The 25,650-nt window shown below is 40.9% G+C and overlaps 2 protein-coding genes across 3 annotated transcripts in view; both read left to right on the forward strand.

Moving 5' to 3' along the window:
* The window catches only part of LOC132423200 (protein diaphanous homolog 1-like), a 43,618-nt gene extending 26,267 nt beyond the window's left edge, over window positions 1-17,351 (forward strand). Inside the window, exons 2-17 of one of the 2 annotated variants that reach the window (XM_060008655.1) lie at window positions 613-639; window positions 1,651-1,806; window positions 4,477-4,578; window positions 4,916-5,046; window positions 5,241-5,327; window positions 6,172-6,235; window positions 7,417-7,556; window positions 8,774-8,882; window positions 9,343-9,453; window positions 9,773-9,891; window positions 10,563-10,679; window positions 11,308-11,423; window positions 13,098-13,162; window positions 14,080-14,259; window positions 15,399-16,166; window positions 17,054-17,351. In XM_060008655.1, the coding sequence (XP_059864638.1) occupies window positions 613-639; window positions 1,651-1,806; window positions 4,477-4,578; window positions 4,916-5,046; window positions 5,241-5,327; window positions 6,172-6,235; window positions 7,417-7,556; window positions 8,774-8,882; window positions 9,343-9,453; window positions 9,773-9,891; window positions 10,563-10,679; window positions 11,308-11,423; window positions 13,098-13,162; window positions 14,080-14,259; window positions 15,399-16,166; window positions 17,054-17,206 (2,445 nt within the window). In that variant the 3' untranslated portion in view covers window positions 17,207-17,351. The remainder of the gene's footprint in view (window positions 1-612; window positions 640-1,650; window positions 1,807-4,476; window positions 4,579-4,915; window positions 5,047-5,240; window positions 5,328-6,171; window positions 6,236-7,416; window positions 7,557-8,773; window positions 8,883-9,342; window positions 9,454-9,772; window positions 9,892-10,562; window positions 10,680-11,307; window positions 11,424-13,097; window positions 13,163-14,079; window positions 14,260-15,398; window positions 16,167-17,053) is intronic. The other variant, XM_060008656.1, reaches the window with a different exon arrangement.
* A 209-nt stretch (window positions 17,352-17,560) lies between these two features.
* The window catches only part of LOC132423201 (protein diaphanous homolog 1-like), a 52,911-nt gene continuing 44,821 nt past the window's right edge, over window positions 17,561-25,650 (forward strand). The window contains exon 1 of the mRNA XM_060008658.1: window positions 17,561-17,706. Coding sequence (XP_059864641.1) covers window positions 17,664-17,706 — 43 coding nt within the window. The 5' untranslated portion in view covers window positions 17,561-17,663. The remainder of the gene's footprint in view (window positions 17,707-25,650) is intronic.

Below are 25,650 nucleotides of genomic sequence, written 5' to 3' on the forward strand. Positions count from 1 at the left end.
TCTGTTTTATTGATAGATATTACAGTGTTGCTGTGAACATTCTTGTTATACACAACCTGCTACATATGTGCAAGTTTCTGAAGGGTAGATTTATAGGAACTGATATGTTGAGTTGTAATATAGCTGCATATTTTAACTTTACTAGATCATGCCATACTGTTTTCCAAAGCGGCCATAGCAATTTACATTCACACCAACAGTGTGTGAGAGCTCCCGCTGCTCTGTGACTAGACAGACACACATGAAAATTTTTGCCAGTCTTGAGTGTGGAATGATATCTCGTTGTGGTTTTAGTTTGCATTTCCTTGTTTACTAATGCAGTTGAACACATTTCATAGGTTTATCAGTCATCCCATTTAGAGTTTTTTCAGTTCTCCACCTTTTTTTCCCCAAAGGGTTATTATATTTTAGTGACCTTAAAACTCCTACCCCTTACCTAAGGGAATGTGCCAAGGAATAGTCTGGCAGAAATCTAGCATGTGGGAAGGAGCCTAGATCCTTTCAACTTATTTTCTCCTCTTTTTTTCCCCAACCCATCTGGTATTTGGGAGCTTTCCTGGCATTTCACTGATCTCTCTTCCCTTTCTTCTCCCTCGTTTTTCCTGTTCCTAGACTCTGAAGCGGCTCATGGCAGATGAGGTAAGGAAATTTTGTTCAGCATGTGCATGGCTCATTTCCTACACTATGATATTTACCAGTTGCAATAACTTTGACTTTCTATAACTTATAAATGTGATATGGGTTCTATTCTCAGATCATCCCAAAGCTTTTTCCTAACTCTTTGCTCTGTTTGACCCATTGCATGCATTTTCCTGGCACATTCATTGGCTTCCAAGGTTAGGCATGTTCTTTAAACTCCAAGCTGACTTGCTGTCTGGATGTCACTCTTATCATTTGAAGCCCCAGAATGCTTGCAGATATTTACTGTTATTTTCAATCAGGTAGTGCCGATAAGCTGCAGCTTATCGGTAGCTCTTTTTGAATCGAACACTTGTCCTTGCGGTTTGAGGAGCGGTTCATAAGCATTTGGTTGACAGAGAGATGACATATATACCCCTGAAGTAGATTATATTCTTTGCAAAGGGGATTTTGGAGAATATGTACTGAACTTTTGCTGCTTACATAACACAAGTGCTATGGAGCGTACAGAAGAAAGAAAAAGGAATGGTTCCTGGTTTTAAGGCATTTCCTTGTTTCTTGTATATGACTTATATCTATTAAAATCTATGGTCACACTTACCTCTTGAAGGGAGAGATCCTCTGAGGGCCTGGCCATATTTATTATTGGATAGCTAGAGGGAAACAAAAGGCATTTTACTGAGCACTCTGCACATGAGGTGCTGTCAGTTCTGTGCTGCTAGAGGGCTTAGAAATGACAGGGGAGCTAAAGAACAAAGTTTTCTCTTTTTAGAGAGTTGCCAGTTCTTAATACTTCATTCCTCTTATCTTTGGATGAAGGTGAGAGTACAGAGTCCGTGTAGTAAATTAGGTACAAGGAAGATTGGTTTCTCTTTTTCATGTCAGAAGAGCCTTGAACTGGCCACAAACCAGAGGAGCCATGCACGTATAAGAAGTTAGAGGCTATTTGATGTGTGCTTTGTTGTGTAAACGAAAATGGATCACTGCTAATACTTTTTTATTCTTTCTCAGCTGGAGAGATTTACCAGCATGAGAATTAAGAAGGAGAAAGAGAAGCCTAATTCTGCTCATAGAAATTCTTCTGCATCATATGGGGATGATCCCACTGCACAGTCATTGCAGGATGTTTCAGATGAGCAAGTTCTAGTACTCTTTGAACAGATGCTGGTAAGTTTCCCACCCCAAAGCATTGCTTCTTCTTGAAAATGCTTTTACGAGCATGATGGGCCCTTTTTTGTGTACAGTCCCCCTTAACTATCCTTTAATTACAAAAAATTCCAGGCTTAACAGAAAACTTCTTAATAGCAGTCCCATTAATGAAGGGACTACATATACAAGCGCCAGTCCGTAAGATTGGAATCTATGAATTAGGCTTGGAAATACCTGATCACTGACCACCTTGTTAACGTCCTTCAGCCCAGCAGCACTTTAGCCACAAAGATATAAAATGAGTGGGCCAGCTCTTGTGGTAGTGTGATGACCACCTTTGGGTTAGCCAGAGTAGATAAAGTTTTAAAACATTCACAACAAAATCTATATGAAGAAGAAGCTGAGTGACTTCCCTGGTGGCGCAGGGAATCTGCCTGCCAATGCAGGGGACACGGGTTCGATCCCTGGTCTGGGAAGATCCCACATGCTGCCAAGCAACTAAGCCTGTGCGCCGTAACTACTGAGCCTGCACTCTAGAGCCCGTGAGCCACAACTACTGAGCCTGCGTGCCACAACTACTGAAGCCCGTGAGCCTAGAGCCCGTGCTCCACAACAAGAGAAGCCACCGCAATGAAAAGCCTGTGCACCGCAACGAAGAGTAGCTGCCGCTCGCCACAACTAGAGAAAGCTCACACGCAGCCGAAAATAAATAAATAAAAAAAAGGGAGGGAGGGAGGGAGGGAAAGAAAGAAAGAAGAAGCTGAGGAATAGAAAGGCATCGTTTGCCCGAGATCTTCTACTTAGTGGTGAATCTGGAAAGAGAATTCTGATGTTACAATCACTAGAAGACCTTTAAAGGTTGGGGCTGAGGTCAGTTCAATAATGAGCTGTGCATGGATGTGACTGACTTTGCTGTCTTCAGTGAAGACCATTGTGTGGGGAGGACACTGAGTGAATGCTCACTAGTGCTAAGTCTTGGAAAGTTTTGAGTACATGCTTATAAGGTTTCATAAGACCTATATATTAACTTGGATTTATGATCTCAGATTCAATTAGAGATTAGTGGCAGGCCTAACTTAATTAAAAGCATGCACTTAAAACCCTTAAAACTGAGGCCTGGTACCTGTGGTAGTCACCACTAAACCAGTACTACTATTCTTACTTTTCCTTGAAGCTTTCAGTTTGTCTCATAATAATCCAAGTGTGTTAAGAGTCCAAGAGTATGATCTATCAAGACAGTCTCTTGGCCTTGGATTGCAAATTTAAATGTCTTTAGGGCCAAGGGAGGAAGCATAAATAAGTTAAGCAGGCTACATAGAAGATGATAAAAAGGAGAAAGGACTGCAGTAAAATGAAGGACTTTTGGCATTTTTGATAAACTCCAACCACGATTCAGTTCCAGTAGGTTTTGTAGCATTACAGTTGGGAATGCTAGCCCAGTAGTGCCAGATATTTTTGTTTTTCAAAAGAAACCAGAAATCTCTATTTTTTTAAAAAAACAAAAATTGTTTTTTAAAAAACAAGTATCATAGCCAGCATTCAGATTTCCTGAATTAGGTCATTTTTAGAAAAACAATTTGTTTGTTCAAATCATAATTCCAGGTAAGGTCCGTTGTGATATTCTACTAAGTTTCATTTGAACTATAGGTTTTCCTCCCTCTCTTTAATCCTTGCTCTTGTTAGAAAAAATTTGTTGAAGAAACTGTTTGACCTGTAGAGTTTTCCATAATCTTAAATTTGCTGATCGCATCCCTTGGCGCTATAAATTCATATTTTTATATGAAGTCTCTCAAATTTAAAATGTTGAGCTAGCCAGACAAAACATACTTTATCTTTGGGTCTGATTCAACCTGAGGGCCAGTATTTTGCAACTTCTTTGTTCAATTTATCTGTAAAAGGAGGAAGAAAGCACCAGGAATTGAGTCAGAAAGAAGTCAAATTATTACTGTGACAATTTGGTGGTGGTGATTCCTTCACATATCACACACATACACAAACACACACATGGGGGAGAAATTGAATATACCCTTTTTTTTTCTCCTATACTTTCCCCGTTTCAAATAATATTCTGGACTTGTTAGGGTTAAACTTGTGCTCACAAAAATAGGAGGCTCAGACACATGGTTATATATGTAACAGGGTCAAGCAGAGCCTTTCCCCCAATGACACACTCCAGGTTATGTCTGTTGAGGGAATTTGTCACAGTTTCCAGTTCTTTCTTCATGGGAAAGGAGTTTGTACAGGGACTTAGTTAACCAGGGGTAATGGGTGTTTAGGCCCTAGAGTGCTGCAGATTTTGCTGGTGTTTGCATGATGCCAGTCATCCAGTGCTTCAGTCTGAAGAGATGATAAAGGTCCATCCTAAGTGCAGAAAATACTATGTTTGCTTTTCTTTCAATAATGCAAAATAAGTTTTCCCTCTATATTGAGAGTCCATTTTGTTAGGGAAAAATTTAGTGTATGTGTATAAAAATGTCTGTTGGGATTTATAATAAAATGTTAACCATATTTATCCCTAAGGAATTCCCATCATCTATAATAGCTTAAGTCTCTAAGGATCAGGAAAATTTATTTATTCAATAAGCATTTAGTATGTTCATCTCTTTACTAAGTATACTAAACATTAAACACTGAAAACTTGTAAGGAATTCAAGGCAATTTTTCCCCCTTTTTTCCTCCCGTTTCTAGTTGGATATGAACCTGAATGAGGAAAAACAGCAACCTTTGAGGGAGAAGGACATTATCATCAAGAGAGAGATGGTGTCCCAGTACTTGCACACCTCCAAGGCTGTGAGTCCTGGGGCAGGTACCCACGACGTGGGAGGCTGTGCCCTTATCTTGGACCTGTTTGTTTTGCTACTTTGATAGAACTTTTCATGTCCACATCAGTTTTATTTCATTCTTTTATATAAACCTACTCATTTGAGTTACTTTTCTTACATACTTTTGCCTGATTCGATCTTCATGAAGTATGTATGGGTAATGGGGAGGAAATTCTGAGTCTCACACAGTTTGGTGGTATATATAATGGGTGTTTGCCCTCATATTGTTTAAACTGTATTAACTAATTCTGGTCCAATTTATGACTGAGTCCAGTGTTTACTAATCTCTGTATGCTCCTTTCCAGGGCATGAGTCAAAAGGAGAGCTCTAGGTCAGCTATGATGTACATTCAGGAGCTGAGGTCGGGCTTGCGGGATATGCCTCTGCTCAGCTGCCTGGAGTCCCTTCGTGTCTCCCTCAACAACAACCCTGTCAGGTGAGGATTCTGAGGTAGTAACAGGAGTGAGAGCCCAGTGTTGGAGCTCACTGGTGGGGATTAAAGATCAAAGGAGTCAGGGAAGTATGAGACTGTTTTGGATTGGAAGTAAAGAGTTGCCAGGATATACTTTATTTTGGTGGATATTTATTGATTTGATTTGATATTGCATCGTCTTTGTCTCTTCCTTACAGTTGGGTGCAAACATTTGGTGCTGAGGGCCTGGCTTCCTTATTGGACATCCTTAAACGACTTCATGATGAGAAAGAGGAGACTGCTGGGTGAGGACTTCCGAGTCTTGGCATCTTCTAGGTGGAGGGTAGTAGAGGACTTGGCTGTTTGCTCTAAAGGAGAAAATGGCAGTTAAATGGAAAGTTATGGACTAGGATATTATGTTGTTAGCTGAGAATGGGGTTTATCGTAGGGGTGACCGGAGAATGAAGGATGATTATAGGTACAGGGAAAGGAGGAACTTAAATTTCACGGTGAATAACACAAGATATATACCACATAAGATTGTGAGTCTCCCAGCACAGGTTCTTATCCAGTCTGGAAACAGGGTCTGATTTAGTCTAAAGCTCTCCTGTGATCTGGTCTGGGTCATATCTCATTTGGAAGTCTTATAATACACTTGATCAGTTTGGGACTAGCTTTATGATAGTCTTCAGGATTGGAATAATTCTGGGGATACCTTGCACTGTCTTAGGTTAGGCTACCTTGAAGCCAGCCTGACCCAAAATGATTTCTCTACTTCCTGGGATCTTTCCAAAACAAAACACAGGACCTCTGCCTCCTGAACGTACAGACTTGAAACCTCTGACGCAGTGAGGCAAGCAGTAATAGGTGGGATGTTATCCTGATAGAATTTAGCCCTTAGGAGCCTACAGGGAGTTAAAGAGAAGATTTTAATATAATACTGAATTCTTGGTTTATGAGAGGATTAACCAATGGTTCTTTCTTCAGCTACCTCTTTTCGCCAGTGTTTTAGGGTAGAGTGCTATGTGCTAGAATTTACTCAGCTACTAGTTGGGAGTGTTCCTAAGACCCTTGTTTACAAGATTGAAAAGTCAAATGGGGAGGGGTATAGAATGAAGGGACTTCACTGATTATGTCTTCTACATGCAGAAGCTATGATAGCCGTAACAAGCATGAGATCATCCGCTGCTTGAAAGCTTTTATGAACAACAAGGTAAGATATTTCCCATTCTCATTCAACCCCCATCGTGACCGCTGTTTTTTCTCTTCTGTTGGCAGACTCAAAAAGGGACCTAGGAATATGAGGTTCAAGGCTTCTAGCTTTCCCTTTTAGTACCGTAACTTTTTGATCACCACATACACATACTTTTATGGATCTTTTCCCTCAGTTGTAATGTCTGTTTCAGAGGATAGGCTTAATTTTCTTCTTCTGTTTATACTTTTTTTGCTAATTCTTAAATTTCCTGACCTGTAGTTATTATTTTTGGAAGGTTTACTTTATTTTCTGCTTATTTATTGTTGTTTTTTCCCCAGTCTATTCCTACTTTACAATCTTTTCTTCCTTCCTTTCTTTTTCTTTCTCTCTTTCTCTCTCTCTTCCTCTTTCTTTTTCTTTTTTTGTCTGTTTAGTATTTAAACTTAGGGATCCTACAGTTATTTGTTCCTCAGTGCAAATCTGTCTTCCTCACTATTTAATTTTGTTATAATTATTCCACTGGCTTAGGGGGAGCATTGAAAAGAAACATAAGAATCAAAGTTTTTATTCTTGGAAGACATAGAATTCTGTTGTGTCTTCTAGAAAATTATTTTGCTCTGCTCATTTCTGTTTAGCTATATTGGAAAAAGTGTTCTACCCTATATTAGTTTGCTAGGGTTGCTATAACAAAGTACTACAAACTGGGTGTCTTAAACAACAGAAGTTCATTTATCTCACAGTTCTAGAGGTGATACGTCCAAGATAAGGTGTTGATAGGGTAGGTTCCTTCTGAAGGCTGTGAGAGAGGGTATGTCCCATGCCTGTTTCCTAGCTTCTGGTGTCTCGCTGGCAATCCTTGACATTCCTTGGCCTGTAGATGCATCACCCCAATCTCATCTTTTGTGTCCACATGGCGTTCTCCCTGTGTGCACATCTGTGTCCAAATTTCCCCTTTTTATAAAGATAACCATTATATGGGATTAAGGGCCCACCCTACTCTAGTCTGACCTCATGGTAATCTAATTACACCTGCCAATGACACTATTTCCAAATAAGGTTACATTCTGAGGTAATGGGGGTTAGGACTTAAACATACGAATTTTGGGAGGAGCACCATTCAATCCATAAGAACCCGTAAACTTGTCCTTGGTTAGATGCTCTCACCTTTAAGCCTCCCTTTTCTCTTTTTGTCCTACCAGTTTGGAATCAAGACCATGTTGGAGACAGAAGAAGGAATTCTGCTGCTGGTCAGAGCCATGGATCCTGCTGTTCCCAACATGATGATTGACGCAGCTAAGCTGCTTTCTGCTCTTTGTATCCTAGCACAGCCGGAAGACATGTATGTGACTGGAATTATTTTTCTTCTCTATTTTTTTTATCATCTTCTTTAGTCTAGAGGAATATTAAGTTGCTTGGGTGTCCACTTAGTCTTAAATACTAGGTAAGACTATATTTCTTACATGAACACTGTGTATCTTAATATTTAAGAAAGATTGTTAAGAGATGGAAGCTGTTCTGCATGTACCACTGGTTATCAAAGGTACAGCAGGATCTCCTAGATCTCCATTAATGTCTGTATTGTCTAGGACAAGGGTTTCTTCTTACATTTTTTTAAAATTCAGAAGTAACACACCATTATTTTTAAAATTCAAACAACATAGAAGTATATGAAGTACAATTTAACAACATCATCCCTTTGGCAAACCCTATTCAGCAGAGGTAACCACTGTTAATGGTGTGGTACAGTCTCATAGATCATTTTCTAGCACAGACAAATATTTACTAAATTCTAACACACCTGCCACTCCAAAAGATGGTTTCTTAGAATTAAGGAAAGATGGCTTATGCCTATAAAACCAATCTCATGTATAGGATAGATTTTTATTTTTGTGGAGGGGTTTGGTTTAACAAAAGCTAAATCATACCACCATTCTTTTCAACTTGTTTCTTTTTATTTAACAGTAGCTCTTGGACATTCTTCTCTGGCAGTACTTCTAGATCTATCTTATTATCTTTAGTGGCTGTTTAGCATTTCATACTCTGTACGTCCCATAATTTAATGATTCCTTCATTGCTAGACTTTTAGGTAGAATTTTTTTTAGCACATTCTGACCCCTGCTCCAGATGATAAAAAATTTTATTATCAATTCTTGTGCATATATTCTTTGTACATATATTATTTCATATTTATGTGTTTATGTTAGATAGATTTTCTAGAAGTAAGCCAATGTTATGTGCATTAAAAAATTGGTACTGTTAAATGCCCCTCCAAAAGGTGTACCAATTTATATGCCATAGAACAGGGGTCTTAATTTGGTAAATATAGGTAGGAGTCTGGGGCGGATTTTAGGGAGTGCATTTTTCTGAAGAGATGGTCCTTAGTTTCCTGTTGATCTGGCCTCTGCTCCAGGTGATGAGAAGAAGAATGTGAGAAATCCAGAACATTGCTAATGTCTGTTTCCTAACTGATCTATGCCTCTGTATAATATACCTGTTGTGTACCTGTCTGTGTCAGAGCACCCAACCAGTTCTCTCCCTTTCCTTACTGTCTGGCAGGAATGAAAGAGTTCTGGAGGCGATGACAGAAAGAGCTGAAATGGATGAGGTGGAACGTTTTCAGCCACTGCTGGATGGATTAAAAAGTGGGACCTCCATTGCTCTCAAGGCATGTATACCTATGAAACTTGGCCCAAAAGTAGAATTCAAGATAGAAAGACTTAAGTTCATTTGACCTTTTAAGAGAACACATGGAGTGGTTACCAATGATATATATTTCAAAGTTCTTTCTGAAGGGAAAATGATTACCCTTCTCTCCAAGAAGGCAGAGAAAGAACTGTCTTCCTCATTATGAGATGGAAAAAAGTCATGGTATTTATTTACAGGCTAGAAAAATCAAGGCCTAGAACAAATTATACCATAGAATCTCTGGAATCCTTTAGACCTCTGAACTCTCCAGACCTGTGTTTAAACCAAGTTGTATTGCTATATATAAGGAAGTCATTCTTGTAGTTTTTGTACTGAATCTTCTAGGTTATATTTGGGGGCCTCAGAATGCATGTAAAGAGAATGGAATCTTGATCTCTAGGAGTTAACATTGACACAGCTGCTGAATTTTCTTATTTTAGGTGGGATGCCTACAGCTGATCAATGCTCTCATCACACCAGCTGAAGAACTTGACTTCCGAGTTCACATCCGAAGCGAACTGATGCGCTTGGGGCTGCATCAAGTGTTGCAGGTGAGATGCAACACTTCATTAGAAAGGCTGGGCTGGTTCCTTCCTGCTCTTATAACCCCATCATCCCTGGGAAGACTTTGGTTTTCAGTTTAAAAACCAGGTTGAGGGAGTGCCCTGGTGGTCTAGTGGTTAGGATTCAGCACTTCCACTGCCGTGGGCCAGGTTCAATCCCTGGTTGGGGAACTGAGATCCCGCAAGCCATGCGGCACGCCAAAATTTAAAAAATTAAAAAAAAGAAAAAAACAGGTTGAAATGTTTGGGTTTTTAACCAGCATAGGACACTTTTGGGTTCCCTGGCCTATACTTTTGCTATTGACAGGACCTTCGAGAGATTGAAAATGATGATATGAAAGTGCAACTAACTGTGTTTGATGAACAAGGAGAAGAGGATTCCTATGACCTGAAGGGACGTCTGGATGACATTCGAATGGAGATGGAATATCCTTTTACTGACTGGGTTGAAGACACCAGACATTCAGTTGCATTCAGTTGTAGATCCCTGTAAGGAATGGTGTGGAGTTGATGACTTACACGAGGGCATTAGCCCTGTCTTCTTTGTAGATTAGGCAGGTGCCTTTTGATTGCCATTGGATATATTTACGTCATTGTGGACCAGAGAAGTTGGGAAAGGCGATCTGAGGGTTGCTCAACATGGAAGCAGCCATCAGAATTAGTATAGACCTCCTAGAACATGATAGCTTAGCTTATTAAGATGTAGAGCTGGTTTTGGGAGAACATAGACAAGTCAGGGAGTGAGGTTGTAATTTGCTCTCTTGTATGTTTCCATGAGACTGACGGGGAATAATTTGGTTACCTATTGATACTTGCCACAAGTGACTTTGAGGCAGTTACCTTTTTGTGTCTTGTCTACTGCTCGATTTTCAAGCCAAGTACTAGGAGTTTTCTATCTCTGTGTATAGTACCCCCTGACCCACTGGTCCCCTGGCCAAAGAAAGTTTATAGAGCTTAAAGTTTAGGGCAGGGTTTACAGGAGGAACAGCTGTTAGAATAGAAGTGGCATCTTGCTACTTCTCCCGAGAGTTGGGCAAGCTACCTGTCAAACTTAGTTTCTAAATATATGCTTTCCTTAGCCTCTTCTCCTTTTCCACTGACTTCAGTGAAGTCTTCCAGATTCTCTTAAACACAGTGAAGGATTCAAAGGCAGAGCAACACTTCCTGTCCATCCTGCAGCACCTACTCTTAGTCCGAAATGACTACGAGGCCAGGTAAGGTGGTATACCTGTGGGAAGTTTTGAATTTGAGCCTAAGTGGAGAGTGCAAACTTCTTAAATTCAAAGATTGTCTGTAGAGAGAAAAGAAAAAGACAAAGACATGGCTTAGAGTTCATTTTTAGTTTCAGACATTAAGGGAGTTGCCAGTTGTCCCTTTAATCCAACTGAAAGGCATCTCTGTGGAAGAGATGAGAGTGTATAAGGTGAACTGCCTCCCTCTTTTGGAATGGGGTGGTGGGGTGGAGTGAAGATGATAGCAAAGGAAGGCAGCCATTTAAAGTTGATTCATGTTGGAACATGAGATTCAAGCAGTAGAGTAGAGATTCAGCAATAGTAGTATCCATCACAGGCAGGATCAAGCTCGAATTTTAGATGGAAAAGGATTTGCACTCGGAGGCAGATGGCAAGAAGTTTTGACTATCTGAAGTAGATGGGGTAGCTGATGTGGAAGAGGGGGATTTCTTAGCATGGCAGCAATACTCTGTTAATTTTATGAAAAGGTCTTTTCCAGAACATTTATCCTCAGGTCCTTCTGCTGTCAAAACAGTTACCTTTCTTGATCCTGAATACCAAAATTTTATTTTGGTTTTCCTTTAATAACCTTATTTTGTTTCTTCTGTAGACCGCAGTACTATAAGTTGATTGAAGAATGTATTTCTCAGATAGTTCTGCACAAGAATGGGGCTGATCCTGACTTCAAGTGCCGGCACCTCCAGGTTGATATTGAGGGATTGATTGGTAAGCATATTTGTCTGTCTGGTTCCATAAAACATTGCTTCTTCTATCTTTCATTTTGCATCTTTCTTTCAGTGAAAATTTCAGAGAAGATACTTTTCTAGCCCCTGGTATTTCCATTTTCACCCTTTCTTAGGTGATATAACCAATACCTGTGCTAGGAATATATAGGCCTTTAGTTTATTTCTACATAATTCTAAAAATTTATCCTGTCTCATACACCACCCCACGTTTTGAAGGGTCTTCAGCTATTGTCTGCTACTCCTGCTGGTCCCAGAGATTCATAAGTATTACTTGTAGGTGTTCTCTGTGCCACCTGACATGGTGGCCTTACTGCATAACAGGCACTCAGAAATTATATGTTGAACTTAACTGAAAGTTCCATTTCTTTGTCTAGTACAGAACATTCTTTGTCTAGTACAGAACATTAAGAACATTTCTTTGTCTAGTACAGAACATTAAGAACATTTCTTTGTCTAGTACAGAACATTAAGAACATTTCTTTGTCTAGTACAGACATTCTTTGTCTAGTACAGAACATTCTTTGTCTAGTACAGAACATTAAGAACATTTCTTTGTCTAGTACAGACATTCTTTGTCTAGCACAGAACATTCTTTGTCTAGTACAGAATGTTAAGAACATTTCTTTGTCTAGTACAGACATTCTTTGTCTAGTACAGAACATTCTTTGTCTAGTACAGAACATTAACATTTCTTTGTCTAGTACAGACATTCTTTGTCTAGTACAGAACATTAAGAACATTTCTTTGTCTAGTACAGAACATTCTTTGTCTAGTACAGAACATTAAGAACATTTCTTTGTCTAGTACAGACATTCTTTCTCTAGTACAGAACATTCTTTGTCTAGTACAGAACATTAAGAACATTTCTTTGTCTAGTACAGACATTCTTTGTCTAGTACAGAACATTCTTTGTCTAGTACAGAACGTTAAGAACATTTCTTTGTCTAGTACAGACATTCTTTGTCTAGTACAGAACATTCTTTGTCTAGTACAGAACGTTAAGAACATTTCTTTGTCTAGTACAGAACATTAAGAACATTTCTTTGTCTAGTACAGACATTCTTTGTCTAGTACAGAACATTCTTTGTCTAGTACAGAACATTAAGAACATTTCTTTGTCTAGTACAGACATTCTTTGTCTAGTACAGAACATTCTTTGTCTAGTACAGAACATTCTTTGTCTAGTACAGAACGTTAAGAACATTTCTTTGTCTAGTACAGAACATTAAGAACATTTCTTTGTCTAGTACAGAACATTAAGAACATTTCTTTGTCTAGTACAGACATTCTTTGTCTAGTACAGAACATTCTTTGTCTAGTACAGAACGTTAAGAACATTTCTTTGTCTAGTACAGACATTCTTTGTCTAGTACAGAACATTCTTTGTCTAGTACAGAACGTTAAGAACATTTCTTTGTCTAGTACAGACATTCTTTGTCTAGTACAGAACATTCTTTGTCTAGTACAGAACATTAAGAACATTTCTTTGTCTAGTACAAAACATTAAGTTCCATTTCTTTGTCTAGTACAGAACATTATTAAGAAAAATAAAAAGAACAAAGACTGCCCTTTGGTTATGTAGAAGGGCTTAGGCAGAGAGAGGGGAATACGAGAATTGGGAACTTGACTTCCTGACTGTTTACCTTCTTTTTAGATCAAATGATTGATAAAACAAAGGTGGAGAAATCTGAAGCCAAAGCTACAGAGCTGGAAAAAAAGGTATGTATGAGAGATCAAGAATAATTGGAATGTATCTTTCTTTATCTAAGGATTTTGATTTTTCTGACATGTGAAACAGTTACCTGTGATATATTCAGTGTTTAGCACACAGTAGCAGTTCCTAGGGGAACCCTTTCTGCTGTAGGTTACTCAGTGGAGAAAGTGGTGTGGATGTGATCATGAGGAGCTAGTCAGTCGTGAGTTTGCACAGTTCTTGGGCCCCTGAGCAGGAGGAAAGACAGGTGACACTCTCATATAACATTGACAGCACTTGGGTTTGCTTGGCGACTCAGGCCTTTTATCCATAGAACAACAGGAACTGGAATATGTCTGAATTCTCTTTGATTAAGGACTCCTATTGTTTTTGTTTTTTTAATTTTTTTTTTTTTTTTTTGCGGTACATGGGCCTCTCACTGTTGTGGCCTCTCCCGTTGCAGAGCACAGGCTCCAGATGCGCAGGCTCAGCGGCCATGGCTCACGGGCCCAGCCGCTTCGCGGCACGTGGGATCTTCCCAGACCGGGGCACGAACCCATGTCCCCGGCCCTGGCAGGCGGACTCTCAACCACTGCGCCACCAGGGAAGCCCAAGGACTCCTATTGTTGATAGGTTTTTGATCCTTGAGAATACTGGGATTGTGCACCTTAGCTGTCCTGGTTAAATGTCTTTAAAATCTTGGTTGTTGCTGTTTTTAAAAATAACTCCAAGTATAGATAGACTATGGAAATAATCCCTGGCTTCCCCCTCCTTTAACCTTGATTTTAAGGTTGAAATCATGGTGGCCTTTTTTCCAGGCATCCCTTGGGTCAGTGAGCTCAATGGATCAAGGATTAGCACAAAACAGTAAATTATGGGGACTAACACCTGGCCTTTGCTGAGTTGGAGAGCTTACTGGGAGCCTGATTTCTTTCTCCTCTAGCTGGACTCAGAGTTAACAGCTCGACATGAGCTACAGGTGGAAATGAAAAAGATGGAAAGTGACTTTGAGCAGAAGCTCCAGGATCTTCAGGGAGAAAAGGATGCATTGGGTTCTGAAAAGGAAAAAATTGCCACAGAGAAACAGAACCTGGAAGCAGAAGTGTCTCAGCTCACAGGAGAGGTAATATCTGAACAGAGAAGGCAGAGTGACCTGTAACTGCCATCAGCAGCCTCAGAGTGAGCTTGTTTTGGAGCAGGACTGTCACCTTACTCCCAGGGAGGGTTCAGATACTAATAGGTAATCTAGTTAGATGGCACATATTTTTAAAATCATAAGCTGTTTTGTTTTGGAAGTAAGTAATACATAGATGGAAAATTTGGAAAATACAGAACAACACAAAGAATAGATGAGTCACAGTACTACCCAGAAATAAAGATAATAGCCTTCTAATAAATTTAGGAGTAAATACTAAATAAACTGTTCTCATATTTGCTATTTTTCTCTTATTTTAGTCATCTCTGGACAGATTTATGCCCACACACTCTCTGCAGTTATAGATATTTATATGATCTGTGATACTTGATAACTTGATCACCTAGGTGGTTATATAATTACCTGTATAGCACATATGTTAATTACATACCTAGAATATTTGATTTACTTGATCTTTGCATTTTCTTTCTTTTTTAAAAAATTAATTTATTTTATTTTTGGCTGCATTGGGTCTTTGTTGCTGCGCGCGGGCTTTCTCTAGTTGCGGTGAGCAGGGGCTACTCTTCGTTGCTGTGTGCAGGCTTCTCGTTGCGGTAGCTTCTCTTGTTGTGGAGCACGGGCTCTAGGCATGTGGGCTTCAGTAGTTGCAGCACGCAGGCTCAGTAATTGTGGCTCGCAGGCTCTAGAGCTCAGGCTCAGTAGTTGTGGTGCACAGGCTTAGTTGCTCCGCGGCATGTGGGATCTTCCCGGACCAGGGATTGAACCTGTGTCCCCTGCGTTGGCAGGCAGATTCTTAACCACTGCGCCACCAGGGAAGTCCCGATCTTTGCGTTTTCTAATCAAAGGGAGAGTTTAACATAAACTTTGAAGTTGCCGTTTTAATGCAAAGCATACTGAACTAGGAACATGAAGACCTGAATTCTAGTTTTGTCTCTGTCACTAAATAGCTATGTGACTTTAGGTGGAGCCTTTCAACTGTCTGACTCCTTTCACTCCCTTCATGTGTAAAGTGAGAAGTTTGGATTAAGTAACTTCTTGGGTCCTTTCCAGCCCCAGTGGTCCCTGAAGTGGAGTGAGAAGTACTCCCATTGGTGTTATTTCTTTAGGTTGCCAAGCTGTCCAAGGAACTGGAAGATGCCAAGAAAGAAGTGGCTTCACTCTCCACTGCAGTTACTGCTGCAGCCCCTCCTAGCAGTGCTACTTTCCCCCCTGCCCCTCCTTTACCTGGTGACTCTGGGCCTGTCAGTCCCCCCTCACCCCCTTTACCAGGAGAGGTTAGCACAGCCTCTGCACCCCCTCTTCCTGGGGGTGGGGCCATTCCTCCTCCACCACCTCCTCCTCCTCCTCTGCCTGGGGGTGCCTACATCCCCCCACCCCCTCCTCTGCCTGGGGGTACCTGCATCCCCCCACCTCCCCCTTTGCCTGGGGGTGCCTATGTCCCCCCACCCCCTCCTCTGCCTGGGGGTGCCAGCATCCCCCCACCCCCTCCTCTGCCTGGGGGTGTTGGCATCCCCCCACCTCCCCCTTTGCCTGGGGGTGTTGGCATCCCCCCACCTCCGCCTTTGCCTGGGGGTGTTGGCATCCCCCCACCTCCGCTTTTGCCTGGGGGTGTTGGCATCCCCCCACCTCCGCCTTTGCCTGGGGGTGTTGGCATCCCCCCACCTCCTCCTCCCTTGCCTGGAGGACCAGGAATGCTACCTCCCCCTCCCCCTCTTCCTGGTGGAATCCCTCCACCCCCTCCATTTCCTGGAGGCCCTGGTATTCCTCCACCTCTCCCTTTTGGAGTTCCTGCAGCCCCAGTTCTGCCATTTGGATTAACCCCAAAGAAACTTTACAAGCCAGAGGTACAGCTCCGGAGGCCAAACTGGTCCAAGGTGAGAATTTCTGTCCATCTCTTCATCAGTAGATTTTAAGAGACCACTTCAGTTTCCTACTTTGTGTTTTGTGCATGGTTGGGCTTCCCTTTCTTATGGCTCACATCTGTCTGTCTTCAAGTTTCACTCATGTGTATATTTATTCAGCAGATAATAGGCAAATCCTATATGCTGGATATCACTCGGGAGAGTTCTTCGAGCCCTATACTCTGCTACAAAACCTAAACTTATCCTTAAGTTAATATTTTTGCCCTTTTCTCTGAGGATATGAGTGCCATGGGATACCACACAGTTTGATAATAGTCATTTCACCAATCTGCAAGGTACTGATAAATTTTGCTGATCCAAAAGTCATGGATTTATGGATACAACTCCCTACCACTCCCACCCACCCCCACCCCGGTAAATAAGTTACACAGGATATGTTTGCATGGCACAGTGTGTGTTTGAGAGCGCTGTGATTCTGCATCAGCCTTTTGCTTCTGGAAACCAAGGTAAAATAAAGGAGCTTAGGGATTTGTTCATATAAAGTGAACAAATTTGGTACAGTTCACCACCCTGATGGGAAAAGTGTAATGTAGAGCAAGGGAAGATGTGAAATAAAGCCTTAATGCTTCTAAAAGTAGAGGATTTGGGGTTAGAAGGAGGATAAGCAGCATAACTGATTCTAGTTGTTGAATAATCACCAATAAACACATAACCTGGAATCATCGTCTCCTGGTCCCACCACAAAGAGCATAGCTGTTCTCTGTGTCTCAGGTTAGTCTTATTTTAGTATGATGTTGACAATAACCAGCCAGCTGCTTCTTTTGCATCTTAATCAGTTTTCTAGGATGGAAAGTACAGAGCTCAGTTTAGTAACTCTTAACACCTGCCTGTATCCACAGTTTGTCGCTGAGGACCTTTCCCAAGACTGCTTCTGGACAAAGGTGAAGGAGGACCGATTTGAGAACAATGAACTTTTCGCCAAACTTACCCTTACCTTTTCTGCCCAGACCAAGAGTGAGTCCTTTCCTCTTTCATGCAAAGGGCCAGTGTAGGACTTAGAACATTTGTTAAGGGGGTCTCCCATTTCCTTCCCTTCCCTGGGTGAGGGTTGAAGAGAGCTGGGAGTTCCTATTCAGAAGAAAATAAGCTGGTTTTGTATTCTGGGGATGCTGGAGTTGGCAAAGAGAACTGTTGCGTGTACGTATTTTTCCCCCCAGTTTTTTTGCATGTAGGTATTTTACATGCATGTAGGTATTTTACACAAGTGTAACTTGTGGGGATATGAGGTTAATGTGACAGAGCTCAGGCTGGTCTGAGAGTATCATTTTGATGATACTCTTGAATGGATTCTGGCACTGCCTTTAAGGCGCCTTCTTTAGACCTACATATGTAATTGATAAGAGCTGAGCAGAGTCTTTAGTAGGTGAGGTGGCTGAACAACTGTGTTTGTAAAATAACAAAGAACCATATGTGATCCCTTTTCTTTTTTCCATTTCTTTCCAATATCTGATGCTTTCTCCTTCCTGGCACTTTGCTCCTGCAGCTTCAAAAGGTAAGAATACAGAAGAGCCTTGTAGTTGGGTCTCTTGAATATTAGAGAAAAAAAATGAAACAGATGTAAAGGGATTTCTCTTTAGAAAACTAAGACTAGAAATTGGGGATTGATTTCTCTTTTGCTAGGTTTTTCTTGAGAGTCCAGAAGGACCAGTAGCTCTGATGTTAGCTGACAGGGAAGAAAATTATTTTAAGTTGAAGCTACAATATACTTGTTCTTTCTTTGGAAGGTGAGGGACAACTTAAATAATACTGTTACTTTACATTTGTGTTGTATTTTACAAATTTCAAAGTGCTTTAACATATTCTACCCTATTAGGACTGCAAAGAAACCTTATGAGGTAGGTTGGGTGTATATTATCTCCGTTCCATAGCTTACATAGCCTTATTAGTTAGGTAGCTTGCCCGAGGTTTTATATGGCCAGATCCAGGGGTCTTGACTTCTGGTCTGTCTTTTCATATAAATTCTTGCTTTTCTTTTTCACCTTCATATCTTCCCCTTTATTTTAGAAGAGCTGATCTATTTTGCCCTTTTCTTTCTTCACTTCCTAATTCTTGTGGTTTCATGCTGTCTTGTGATGGGACACTTACAGTTATTTCCCCAGAGGGATGCAGTATTTGCAAGATATTGTCATGTACCTAATGACAGTTATAACCTAATAATTTTGTATTTCCATCTTCTTCCAGCTTTTTTGTTTATTTAGAGGTTTATTATGACCCTAGTGATGACAATTAAGTGCAACTTCAGAGCACTCCTCCCTCCCCCTGCCAGTAAATAAGCATTTTTAAAGACAGTTACTACTTTTTTCCTTAAGTGATCTGATGGGACTAGGCTGCACTTCATTCTAATAAGATACCTAACAGAGGGAGTTTTCTGGTGGCCTAGTGGTTAGGATTCGGTGTTTTCACTGCAGAGGCCCGGGTTTCATCCCTAGTCAGGGAATCATCCCGCATGCTGCATGGCATGACACAGCCAAAATACAAAAAAAAAAAAGAAAGAAAGAAAGAAAGAAAAGAAACCTGTGCCTCTGGCAGCCCCTAGTTACACATATGTATCTAGGAGTCAAAGATCACAGTGCTCAGGCCTGCCCTGTTGCCCTAGCATTCTGGGCAAAGTTGCCTTTTCCTCTAAGAGATATATCACCTTCTGAACTAAAGTTCAGCTCGGAGAATTACTTCTACCTGCTATTAAAAATGCTGTGATAATGACCACTTATACTACTCTAGAATATCAGCAAAGACTAGTTGACAATCAAAATCAAATTTGTAAGTTCACAGAATACATCCCTGTGTTGGCCTCTGGTGTCATTTTCTTTCTGGTGGCTGCATTCTGAGTGCCACTGCAAACGTACACTGACTCGGTCCCTTTTCCTGCCTGCTCTGTCACCATCCTTCTTTTATCCTGTACATTTGTATTGCTGTTGATTGCAGTGGAGTTTTCTGCAGTTTAGTGGTTTGCCTCGGCATTTTATTCCCACTGTGAATTGGTATGTAGTGTGTGTGTATGTATATATATATATATATATATATATATATTTTTTTTTTTTTTTTTTTTTTTTTTTGGCTGCGTTGGGTCTTCATTGCTGTGCAAGGGCTTTTCTCTCTAGTTGTGGCGAGCAGCATCCACTCTTCATTGCGGTGTTCGGGCTTCTCATTGCGGTGGCTTCTCATTGCGGAGCACGGGCTTTAGGCGTGCGGGCTTCAGTAGTTGTGATTTGCGGGCTCTAGAGCACAGGCTCAGTAGTTGTGGCACACGGGCTTAGTTGCTCCGTGGCATGTGAGATCTTCCCAGACCAGGGCTTGAACCCATGTCCCCTGCATTGGCAGGCAGATTCTTAACCAATACGCCACCAGGGAAGTCCTGGTATGTAGTGTTTTTTTTTTTAATTAATTAATTAATTTTTGCCTGTGTTGGGTCTTCGTTTCTGTGCGAGGGCTTTCACTAGCAGCGGCGAGCGGGGGCCACTCTTCATCGCGGTGCGCGGGCCTCTCACTGTCGCGGCCTCTCTTGTTGCGGAGCACAGGCTCCAGACGCGCAGGCTCAGTAGTTGTGGCTCACAGGCCCAGTTGCTCCGCGGCATGTGGGATCTTCCCAGACCAGGGCTCAAACCCGTGTCCCCTGCATTGGCAGGCAGATTCTCAACCACTGCGCCACCAGAGAAGCCCTGTAGTATTTTTTAAATACCTAAACAAGACCTTATCTCATCGTTTGTTATTTTCAACAGTGTAACCAAACTTTTTAATGTTCTTTTAGCCTTCAATTTCTGCCCTGGAAACTATTTTCTGTTCATTGATGATTCTAACTTCCTGACAGCTTTGGCTCCCGCCCCCGCCCCTTAAATTATTCTTAGAAATCTCTGTATCTTAATCTGAAAGGAATAAGTATGAATTAGTCAATTTAGTTTAGTGTCAGTATTGATTTTCATGTAATAATAATCATCATTAGTAGTTTGCTGCTACTTTGACGAAGGACATTTCTAGCTAGTCTTTAAATATCTTTACTTTAGTTAGCACTTTCAGGTGTTAAATTGGCACCCTGCCTTAATTTCCCAGTCTTTTTATTAGGAAGCACTAGAGAAGGTGTTCTTGAAAATTATTAAATCATGAACAATTTTCCAAACATCCTAAATCTTACTCATTTAAAACAATTCCTGGGATAGATTTTTTTTTTTTCCTATCAAACAAGTACTTAATGGTTTACCCAACTCTAACAGTTATCACATGCAACGAAACCTTCCTGCTTGTCATCAACCACACTACATCTGTATGTTTCCAGTCATCTTCTCCCAAGAAACAAATGCTGCTCCCTTTAAAAATTATTTCTTCCTTGCATTTTCAGTGTTTTACTGACTTTAATGTTTGGTTTATTTTTTTCTTCTACATTTTCTTGCTTTCTTTTCCTTTGAGTTACTCTGCAAGTCTATAGTGATGCAAGCAGTATTTGAATGTCAGGGCTTGTTCTAATGTGTATTTCTTGGTGACAGAATAGTTGCTTTGACATCGTGTACATGGGCATCAAGTAGCAGATGGAGGTGCTGCATGTGGACCCAGTGCCACAGTACCCACCGTGATCAGGGTAACTCATCTGCTCTGCCTTTTCTGATGCAGTTTTGAGCCTCCCTCTCTTGGTGCTCTGGTTGACAGACTTAATACAGACTCCTCCCAAGTAGCCCCTTTCTTTCAACATGGCCCCCCAAAAACACTTTAGTAAAAAAGACTTTAGGCTTCTAGAGTTTAGGTTTTTATCAGGTAAGGAATTTCAAGCTAAGAAAACTTCAGAGGTGAGAACTCAGAGGATCTAGAGCTCCTCAGTATGAAGGCAAGGTTTACTTTGCTTTTGGTGCTTTGAACATCTCTAGTATAACATTTCAGAATACCTTCATTCTTAATCCTTTTTTCGAGTAGGTAACCAGTTTCAGTTACCAAGTCTCTCATTCATAGCCTTAATATTGATGGTATAATTAAATGACAGATAAATACTCATTGCCACTCTATAACTGTTTCATCTTCCAGATGAAGTAGAGATATGGGTTAAATAATTTTTTCAAGGCCTTATAGTAAGTGCCAGAGGCAGGATTCAGACTCCAGAGTGTGACTCCAAAGTCCTGCTCTAACCCCCTGCTTCCCAGATGTGTATGTCCCTGCCCTAAGAGCTTCTGAAAGCTTAGATCCAGACAGAAGCTTGAAGAAGGAGATATGCTGGCTTCTGCTACCACCTCATTCATTCTGTCACAAATATTCTTAAATTGGAAGTGACTCTTATGAGTACAAAAAAGGAACAACATTAGATTAGGGAAAGTAAGATACCAGATATTTAGGGTTGAAGAAGAGAAGCCATGTTCTGATTACAGTATATTCAACTCCAGCAAAACTAATCCAGCTGGAGAAGCACGACATGCGTATCTAGTACATAGACATCTTGCTTAAATGATTTCAGCCCAGTAGTTGCCAGTCTTGATGAAGAAGTTATCTGGACACAAGGTTTGCATAATATTGCATTGTTTCATCTCTCACTTGCTAAACACAACTCTCTGCTGTTTGTTAAGCATAGCTGTATCCCCCTTATATTTTAGTGGTACCTGAAACCTCCCATATACTGATGGCTCCTCCAGGAATGAACATCAAAGAAAACATCCGCCTCACTCTTGACATCTGCCTCCTGTAGGTCAAAGGTCTCGAGCCACTGCTTCATTAAGGTTCAGGAAGATGTGTGCCTTTTACTAAGAAGAGCTAAGAGAGAGGAAGTGGTTCTCAAGTTTATACTACAGATTCTTTTACGCATTTTTCTCTCTTAAGGATTATTGTCTTGTTTCTGATCTCTTGACTTTCTGTAAATCAGGAATTTACTTAGTTGATTTATACCTTGACAGAGAATACTTTGAATTTTGATTTGATAGGCAGTGCTGTAAAACTTTTAGTCCTTTTTCACTCTCATGCTTATGGTTATCAGCCAGGAGTCTTTTTTTTTTTTTTTTGCGGTACGCGGGCCTGTCACTGTTGTGGCCTCTCCCGTTGCGGAGCACAGGCTCCAGACGCATAGGCTCAGCGGCCATGGCTCACGGGCCCAGCTGCTCCGCGGCACGTGGGATCTTCCCGGACCGGGGCACGAACCTGTGCCCCCTGCATTAGCAGGCGGACTCTCAACCCCTGCGCCACCAGGGAAGCCCTCAGGAGTCTTTTATCATGGTTTCTTTGTTGAATCTGCTTCTTGAATTCCTTGGGAACATGTTCAGTAGTTAAATTTTATTCTTTTTCATCTTCTCCTAGGGAGCATTTTCATCACTGTGGTGGTGGCCTCAGGTCATTATTTGTATGTACAAGATAACTAGTTTTTCATTCTGCTTTCCTTCTCTTACTCTCTTTTGTTGATATCATGATCCCATTAAAAGTATCACCTCTTAAAACGTAGGGTGGTAAGTGATAACTGATGTCCGAAGTGCAGTGATGTTTTTCTTTTTTGGTTTATTCCTTCCTTCCAAAAAAAATTCTGCTCTTGTAAGATCCACAAGCTAATCGTCCTTAGTAGGTGTGCGGCGGTGGACAATATGTAGCATTAGACCCTCTCCCTGTTAAAGTATGAGGTGCATTTCAGGAATTACGAGCATCAGAGCAGTTCTACAAGTGGTTAATAGCAGTAATGTTGAAAGAACTCTGGCTAAAAAGTAAGATCCTGGCAAAAAGCTGAGAATTTCATAAACAGTAACAATATTCTAATTAGGATTTGACTGTCGGCCCAGATTCCAAGGTTTGTGCTGTAGTCGCGCAAGTCTGAACTATTGGTGACAAGCGGTAGGTTTACCTGTCTACTGCTGTCCCAGAACCTTCTTGCTTAAGGCTTCAGTCTACAACAGGAGCCTGTGTTGGGGAAGCAATCCCATCTTTCCCAAAAGGGATCTAAGGGTCTTTTTCCTTTTCCCTGTGATCCTTTTCTGTCCACTAGGTAGCACCCACCCAGTTGGATCTTTATCAGGAAACACCTTAGTGAATCTTTACAGCCTCTGCAACTTTATCCTCTAGAAATAAGATTTTCTAAGAGCTCCTCATGCTCCACCTTAGTCAGTGATTCTTTTGGCAGAAGGGTGTCTGTTTCATCAGTTCCCTACCCTTTCAAGTGTATAGGATTAGGACCAGAAGTGCTGCTCAAGTGAACATTTGTCTTTTAATTACTTGCTACTCTTGGATTTTGAGCAGGGTCAGGCCATTAGCTCAAAGCAGTTGGGAAGTTCTGTAATATCAGATAGTACTCCCTTGTGATTTAAAAACATAAATCTACCTGTATCACCTGGGGTTATGAGGACTCCTGCATGTGGAATAAGTACCACACTTCCTCTGGGTTGTGATCTCCCATCATCAGTGGTATAAAAGAAGAACCGCAACTACCCCCTCACATATCCCTCAAAACTCCAAACCTTGCCATCACTATTTGCCTTGAACCCACTGGATCTAATATTGTGTCATTTATCTAGGTTTATGTCACTCACCACAGGAAGGCGCAGACTCCCAGGTTCCCCTCATCTCCCATACTCGAATCCCCATAGGTTCTGTGTGTCTCCTATTCTGCCTCCTCCTGCCATCCCACCTGAGCTCTTGAAACCTGTCCACTGTGCCCTCAGGAATTCATGGTCCATTACTAACAAAATCTCCTATATCATCGACTTCACTTTGTTGCTCTAACAGAAACCAGGCTTTCCCTTTTGCCCTCTCGTGTGTTTTTTTTTTCCTCTCATAAACCTCACCCCAGTGGACCTGAAGATGGGGTAGATGTCCTCTTTGTTCTTCATTGCCACTTTCAGATCAGTCCACCTTTTTCTTTCCTAAAAACCCATAATTTTGAATCTCATGACATCAAGTCATAATCACCCAATTTCTCTCTTTGTGCTGTTGTCTACTAACACCCCAATTTATTCCTCTGTAGTACTCCAGTGCTGTTTCTTAAATCTTAGCAATTTCTGTATAAAAGGGTCATGATCCTCCCAATATTCTGGCCTCACATTTCCTGGCACTCTTCTTTTCTAGTGATGATCTGTCCTTCACCCCATCTCACCCATCTGTCTTACGGTCATCACCAGAACTGCAGCCCCTCCACAATCTCAATTTCATACCACCCACCTTCCATTTTTTTTCTTGTGAAAGATATAGTTTATGTCCAAAAAATATGTATCTATTGTTGCTGTAAAAACTAGATGTAATGCTGAGTGAAGAGAAATTGAACCACAGTAGCAGCACAAAATAAAATGCTGAAATAGTTTCATTCTAGAGAACACAAGACATGGTCAGAGAATTCAAAACAGGGTGCTGTGGATGTGAGTTTAGAAACAGAAAAAAGATGAGAGGGTATTTCTTAATAGTACCACCTTCTATCTTTTTACCTTGCTGTCTTTGGTACCCTGACCCCAACAATCCTCCAGCCCTACTGAGACGCCACTCCATTTATCCTTCAGTTTTCACTGTCCTTCACCCCCTTGAAGACTTCACTTTCTTCAGGTAAAATTATCATTAATAATTATAATAACCCTTCCCTAGGTTTTTTTTTTTTTCTTTCCCCATTTCTCTCTCATTTCATCTTACTTGGTTTGCAAGATCACAGTCCTGGTTATTAATTCCATCTCTATCCACCCTGCACCTGTAGCGGTGCAAGTGGACACACTGGAGAAAAGGATACAACTTGCTCTCCTTGATACACTTTCTTCTCTTGGCTTTCAGGACAGCAGGGTCTCTTTCTCCTGCCTCACTGGCTGTTTTTTCTCCTGTCTCTCCTCTGCTCAGTTGGCAATATTGCTTGGCCTTGCCAGGCAACAGATATTAAACATTTCTAGTCCATTCAGTTTCCTACTCTCCTAAATGATTATTTCGCACCTTTTCTCTCCTCAAAGGCCCAACACCTCCCTCATCCTCATTCTTAGTTGAGGATGTTTTCTTTCTACTTCACTGAGAAAATTGAATTAGAAGAGGAGCTTCCACAGACTCCCACCATTACTTTTACCTACTTTCTGTGTCTTCCACTGTGACCATGTTCCTGTCTAAAGCCAGTTTCTGGGCCAACGTGATATCCTCATTTCAACAAATGTATAGAATACACTGAAAGTATAAAATCTCCTTCTCCCCTCTCGACCATGGTTAACCATACCTTTCATATGCATATGTTATTCTAATAAAGGAATAGGTAAAATCCTTTTCTCCTTTAGTTCAGGAAAGAAAATGTAGGAAATTTTCAAATAGAACCATACTGGAAAATTAAGGGGCAGGGGAATTAAAAGATAAAATTATAGAAATGTGAAGGTATGTACATATTTTTAATGTAATGTGTGTGATCCCATTTGGTATCCACTGCTCTGCCTTTTGCTTGACATGTTTTAGCATCTCTTGATATCATTAGATCTACCTCATTTCTTTTTTCTTCTTTTTTTTAAATTGAAGTATAGTTGATTTACAATGCTGTGTT

This window comes from Delphinus delphis, chromosome 3 (assembly GCF_949987515.2).
Source record: "Delphinus delphis chromosome 3, mDelDel1.2, whole genome shotgun sequence".
Lineage (NCBI taxonomy): Eukaryota > Metazoa > Chordata > Mammalia > Artiodactyla > Delphinidae > Delphinus > Delphinus delphis.